This window comes from Sceloporus occidentalis, unplaced genomic scaffold (assembly GCF_023333645.1).
Source record: "Sceloporus occidentalis isolate IW3139 unplaced genomic scaffold, rSceOcc1.0.p SCAF_114, whole genome shotgun sequence".
NCBI classification, from domain to species: domain Eukaryota; kingdom Metazoa; phylum Chordata; class Lepidosauria; order Squamata; family Phrynosomatidae; genus Sceloporus; species Sceloporus occidentalis.
The window spans coordinates 2,928,849-2,935,669 of NW_028317094.1; the positions used below are offsets into that span (position 1 = coordinate 2,928,849).

General features: G+C 44.2%; 1 protein-coding gene across 1 annotated transcript; it reads right to left on the reverse strand.

The window, feature by feature from the left end:
• Nucleotides 1-568: 568 nt before the first annotated feature.
• On the reverse strand, nt 569-2,672 carry LOC149282492 (uncharacterized). The gene has a single exon (XM_089498190.1). It carries the CDS (start codon nt 2,586-2,588, stop codon nt 1,380-1,382), a length of 1,209 nt encoding a protein of 402 aa, XP_089354316.1. The 5' UTR covers nt 2,589-2,672; the 3' UTR covers nt 569-1,379.
• Nucleotides 2,673-6,821: the final 4,149 nt, after the last annotated feature.

Genomic DNA, 6,821 nt, shown 5'->3' on the forward strand with positions numbered 1-6,821 from the left:
CCCCCTCCCTCAGAACAGACTGTGAGGGCAACAATGGCTTCAGTGGCTAAGACTGCACATGCACATACACCCGAAAGGTCCCTCCTCAGCATGCGCAGGCATAACAAGGCCCTTGCTGCTGGTGCTGCTTAGTCCACTTGCGGCCTTTGGAAGAAGGGAAGGAGAACACCCTTCCTTCCTTCCTTCCTTCCTTCCTTCCTTCCTTCCTTCCTTCCTTCCGGAATGGAGCTCAAGCTGCGGAGATGTACTCAGGAGGGAAAGGCTGGGAAGACTCTGCTTTGTACATATAGCTGTGTCTCTCTGAGTGTGTGTGTGTGTGTGTTTGCCTCTGTTATTATGGAGCTGAGGACTGAAGAGAGAAGAAAGGGTCAGTTTTGTGCAAATTCAGAACTTCTCTGCATAAAAGAGTCCAGTGTGTTGAAACAACAAAGAACTTTATTAAGAACACTCAGGCGGGGTACAGGCCGCCAAAAACAGATGCCTCTTTGGCGCCTCTCTCTGTTGCGGAGGACCACCGCAGCATACAAATTGTGTGGCACTGCTGCACAGCAAAGAAGGAGCTCCAAAAAGTGGCTTTTTGCGGCACCGCAAAGCGCCAAAGATGGCAGGATTACGTCTTGGAGGTGGCGCAACTGCGACGTAATCATTGTGTGCGCCATATATATGGCACTGCACAACTGCAGCACCTACATGACGTGCTAGGGTTGCGGGACGTGTGCATGCGCTGCCCAAGGCAACACTAGCAAGTCATGGACGTGCCGCAAAGGGTCCGTCTGGACAGGAACATAGTCAGAAATTCTGTATTTAAGCCAGAACTGCCCACTCCAAAGCAAAGAATAAATTAAAACACCCAAACCTAAAACTCCACCCTCTTCCAAACCTACCCCCTACCTCCAATTCCCACAGTCTATGCCTCACAGGTAACAAGCCCCCCTTTGCCATTCCCAGAAAGCAGTCCTTTCTGTTAATACCGCCCCCATCTTTCTTCAGCAAACATCCCACAAATTCCAAAAGCTATCATTCCCACAACTATTCTAGCCAGCTGCAAGAAATCCCACCCATCTATCTAGCTAACTTATTCCACAACCCATAATCCCCAGTCAAATTTAAATAATCAAGCTATGATTTATACTAATAGCAATTATACCCTAAACATACAATATAACTTTAAAACGTAAGCAGACATATGAACACACAAAATCACAACGGACTTCTCTTATCACCACTGGCTTAAAAACATATTCTTTGTAGTCTTCCTTGACAAAAATAATATTAATTCACTTTTGGGATTTGTGTGGCTTCTCTCCTGTGTGGCCTTTCTGATGTCTCACTAGGTCTGACATCTGAGAAAAACATTTCACACAGTGCTGGCATTTGTATCAATTCTCTCCAGTGTGACCTTTCTCATGTGTCGCTAGGTATGACTTTGACGAAAAACATTTCCCACAATGCTGGCATTTGTATGGATTCTCTCCAATGTGACCTTTCTCATGTGTCGTTAGGTATGACTTGGACGAAAAACATTTCCCACAATGCTGGCATTTGTATGGCTTCTCTCCTGTGTGGACTCTCTGATGTGTCACTAGGTATGATTTCTGAGAAAAACATTTCCCACAATGCTGGCATTTGTATGGCTTCTCTCCTGTGTGGACTCTCTGATGTGTCACTAGGTATGATTTCTGAGAAAAACATTTCCCACAATGCTGGCATTTGTATGGCTTCTCTCCTGTGTGGATTCTCTGATGTGCCACTAGGTGTGGCTTCCAAGAAAAACATTTCCCACAATGCTGGCATTTGTATGGCTTCTCTCCTGTGTGGACTCTCTGATGTTCCACTAGGTATGACTTCTGAGAAAAACATTTCCCACAATGCTGGCATTTGTATGGCTTCTCTCCTGTGTGGATTCTCTGATGTGTCACTAGGTGTGCCTGCTGAGAAAAACATTTCCCACAATGCTGGCATTTGTATGGCTTCTCTCCTGTGTGGACTCTCTGATGTTCCACTAGGTATGACTTCTGAGAAAAACATTTCCCACAATGCTGGCATTTGTATGGCTTCTCTCCTGTGTGGATTCTCTGATGTGTCACTAGGTGTGCCTGCTGAGAAAAACATTTCCCACAATGCTGGCATTTGTATGGCTTCTCTCCTGTGTGGATTCTCTGATGTGCCACTAGGTGTGGCTTCCAAGAAAAACATTTCCCACAATGCTGGCATTTGTATGGCTTCTCTCCTGTGTGGATCCTCCGATGCATGACAAGGATTGACTTGTAAGCAAAACGTTTCCCACAATGCTGACATTTGTAAGGCTTCTCTCCTGTGTGGACTCTCTGATGTGTCACTAGGTATGACCTCCAAGAAAAACCTTTCCCACAATGCTGGCATTTGTATGACTTCTCTCCTGTGTGGACTCTCTGATGTATCACTAGGTGTGCCTGCTGAGAAAAACATTTCCCACAATGCTGGCATTTGAATGGCTTCTCTCTTGTGTGGACTCTCTGATGTATCACTAGGTGTGCCTGCTGAGAAAAACATTTCCCACAATGCTGGCATTTGTATGGCTTCTGTCCTGTGTGGACCCTCTGATGCATGACAAGGATTGACTTGTAAGCATAACGTTTCCCACAATGCTGGCATTTATGTGACTTCTTTCCAGTGTGGATTCTCTCATGATTCAAATGTTCTTCTGTAAAGAAGGACAGTAACAGATAAGACTGAAAATCAGAGTTAAGAGAGGAGAGTGTTACCCCATGATTTAGCCCTCATTAAACCCTCCTTATTTGAGATAAAATTAATAAAGTTGCTGTGAGGAACCCAAGCATGACTCTGCTGCTTATGCCCCTAAATCCATGGAATGGTGATATCCTTACTCATAGGAGCTAGCAAAGAATGGGGACTGCCTTGAGGGAATCAGTGTAAGCAGATAGTCAAAGGACTATTGAAAATTTTTTTCATTAACCATGTGCAAAAATACTTTGATTGACAGGTGAAATCATATCTTGTGAGACGGCCATAGAGTCCTGAGTCAGAGCCCAAGGCATGATGGAAGCAAACTGCAGAGGTCATTTCATGCTGTTTAGCACCAGGAGATGACTCACAAGCAATACAGTATGCAGCTTATTTGCAGATTAACATGGATTGGATTGGAGTTCTGTACAAGGGATGGTGAAGTTGATGGAAGTCGGAGAAGAGAGCTTGCAAATATTTGTATTATTTTGCAACTCAAGAGAGAGTTTAAAAGCCATTTAAACCTTTTTGAACACTCAGTTTCTGCCCCGAAGCAACAATTACAGTATAAATTTTTGCCCTGGCTGGCTGTTCTTTGACATCAGTAAAATTACAGACAGTCTGTGGGTTTACATGGCTAAGCACCTCAATGCAGTCGCCAATCCCACTTGTCGCAGGAGCTCCTGACTTCTCTTCCCATTTCGAACCCTCAGCAATTGGAATCCAGATCCACCTAGGTAAATTATTACCATTATGAAAGTCTTACATCTCTTCACCACTCCCACCTGTTATCACGTTCTTGTGCATGTGTGTGAACGCTTATGCGTGTGCGTGTTTTGCTTTTCCCCTAAATAAAACATAAAACCTAATTCAAATGCCTTTGGAGTGCTGTGTGCTTCCGGCCTGGTATAGATGGGCTGAATCCCAAGCTCGCTCTTGACACAACAAAACTATATCTCTCTTTTCAGCAAAGTACTAAATTCCCCTAAAAGCATAGCACTTGCGGGTGTCCTCCCCAGACTCAAGCATTTTAGGTAACAAAGGGCCTCTGGACTCAATCATGAAACTAAGCAAGCTCAGGTAGGAAAAAGAACATTAGAGAACAAGCAGGTTTTGTGTCTCCCTTTCCTACCTTCATAGATATTACTCATAATTGCTAAATGTAACCCCTAAATATGTCTGAAAAACAAGGATTTGAGCTGGTTCTCACCAGTTCACTCAATCCGGTTCTTAAAATCTGTCAGGTTGGTGGCTGCCTCCCAATCCCCAAGGCCCCTCTCCTGGCCCTTCCCAGAGGTCCCTTCCTCTCCGCACAGAGCTAGGAGATCCTGGCTTTGCTCCTGCCTTCCCCTCATGGATCCCAGAGGCCTGATCCTCTTCCCTTTCTCCCTCTGCTCTCCCACCTTCCCTCTTGCTCTTCTGCACTGCTTCAGCATTTCACCTTCACCAACTCTTCCCTGCCTTTCTGTTTTTTACATTCCCCCCATCTCTCTATCACAGAGTGTGTGTAATGCATAAAAGATACACTTTGAAGCCCATTTTTGAGAAAGGCAGGATAATCAATATACAAATAACTCATTGGGAAAGGCAATGCAAGGGGGCTGGGACCTGAATGCCCATTTTAGTGAAGGTCAAGTGCCAGAGAGCAGCCTTAAAACAGCCTTAAGACATCTCTAGGACAGGGATGGACCACTGTTGGGGATTGGGGGGGAATCACATTGCCCCCCAAGGGATCTCAGGGCCACCCCACATTGTATTCCCTTTGGGGGTATAAATAACATTTTGCCCCTCAATATCCAACAGCATCCATTTGGGGAAATGGTGTCCATTTTGCCACTGTTCTCTGAGCCATTGCAGGGCCAAGGGAGGCATTTTACCCAGTAAGCCTCTCCAGAGACTCAAAAGGCTGGAAGAGGGGCCAAAAATCCAGGAACCTTGGTCAGTGATTGGTTGAGGAGCATTTGGTGCCAAAAAGCATTTATCTCCATGGTTCCTACTCACCAAATCCTAGAACTGACATTTTAAGATCCTTAGAAAGTGGAGAGCAATAGTGCCTCACTAAACTACAAATTCTAAGATCTCACATAAAGTTGCTATGACAATTAAACAACATGTCAAAGGGATCTAGGAGTCCTGGTAGACCACAACTTGAACATGGGTCAAAAGTGAGATGCAGCAGCTAAAAAGGCCAATGTGATCCTAGGCTACATCAATGAGAGTATAGTGTTATGGCAGGGGTTTTAACTGGATGGCTCTTCTAGTTTCTTTCAACTCTGTGATTCTATGTTATAGATTCAGGGAAGTAATAGTACAACTCTATTCTGCTTTGGTCAGGCCCTCACTTGGAATACTGTGTCCACTTCTGGTCACCACAATTCAAAGTGGATGTTGAGAAGTTGGAGTGTATCCAAAGGAGAACAATGAAAATGGTGAAGGGTCTGGAAACCATCAAGCCCTATGAGGAGTGGTTCAGGGAGCTGGGAATGTTTAGCCTGGAGAAGGTAAAGAGTGGATATGATAGCCCTGTTCAAATATTTAAAGAGATACTGAAGATGGAGCAAGCTTACTTTCTGCTGCTCTAGACTAAAGGACATGGAACAATGGAAGGAAGGCATAGGAAAAGAGGTTCCACCTAAACTTCCTGACAGTAAGAGCTATTCAACAGAGCATGGTGGTGTCTTATTATTATTATTGTTATTATTATTATTATTATTATTATTATTATTAGTTTATAAAGCACTCCTTCTTTGAAGGCCATTAAAGATCTTTGAAGGTCTTTAAACAAAGGCTTGGTGGCCATGTGCTGGGGATGGTTTAAATGTGTATTCCTATATGGCAAGGGGGGGAACCAGATGGTCCTTGTGGTCCATTCCAGCTCTATGATTCTATAATTCTAAAGTGGAATCATAGTGCCATGATAATGTAGTATGAAAGGCCCCTCACTCTTCATAGTAAGGGCAATGAATTCACCTTCCTTACCCACAGAGGCCCCATTCTCATAATTCTCGATCATCACATAATTGTACATATGTTTCTGCTTCTTTGTCAACAGTTTCCATTCATCCTCAGTGAAATATACCGCCACATCTGCAAAGGTCACCTGCAATAGAAAATAGCCCTCTTCCAGAGAATGACAAATAAAAGGGGGGGGGGGGAGCACATGATGCATCCCAAAATTATTTGCTCACCTCAGAATTTAGTCCAGTAAAAAAGCTACTGCCTTTGAGATCTAGTGTGTCTCAAATTCTTTCAATATAATACACAATATAATAAACAATATAATTTATGCCATGGCTGGGATATTGATGATGGATTAGGATACTGACTATCCCAACATGTATAGTACATTTAGCCATTTGTTGCCAAATTTCTGAGGCAAATGTCATTTTTAAAAAGCAGTTCTGGGGAGCACTGTGGGTTTGAGGGCCACTGGGCCACCTCCAATTTAGATCCTGAGACATTCTCCCATATCCCCCAACATTTCACAGATGGAAAAAACAAGACACACGAGGACAAGCAACACCAGAAAGTGGTGAAGATGGTCAAAGTTTTTTATGGGGAAGATCACACAAGCGGGGAAGAAGACAGCAGTTTGCTTTTGCCTCAGACTCCTAGCAAGGGCAAGTCCCTGACCCCTTCTTTCTTCTCCTCTCCCCACTTTTGAGTTGATGGGGTTCAAAATCTTTGGTACTCATTATGCAGAAATTGAAGTGAGCTGAAGAAGGAGGAAAGTAGTAGTAGGAGATAGAAATCAGGACATTTTCAAAGCCCCGAAATAATAGGGTGATAGAGGATTAACCAGGACTGTCTCTGCCAAACTCGGACGGTAATTTATTTGCTTCCTTTCATAAATTGGCCCAGCAGTGAAACATGAAACTAATAGGATAGCGACTCACCAAAGAGTTCTTGTAGCTCTGCATCCTCTTTCTCTTGGAGCCCAGCTCCCTCGGCTTGGCCTCTGTGTCGGCCATCAGGTGGGCAGGGGTTCCTGGTTGCCCTGCACTTAGGTCACTTCCAGCAAGAGAGGCCCAAAGCTGTGTCCAATGATGCTGAGAGGAAGTTCCTGAGAAAAGAGACTAGAGTTAAGATTGGCTTGG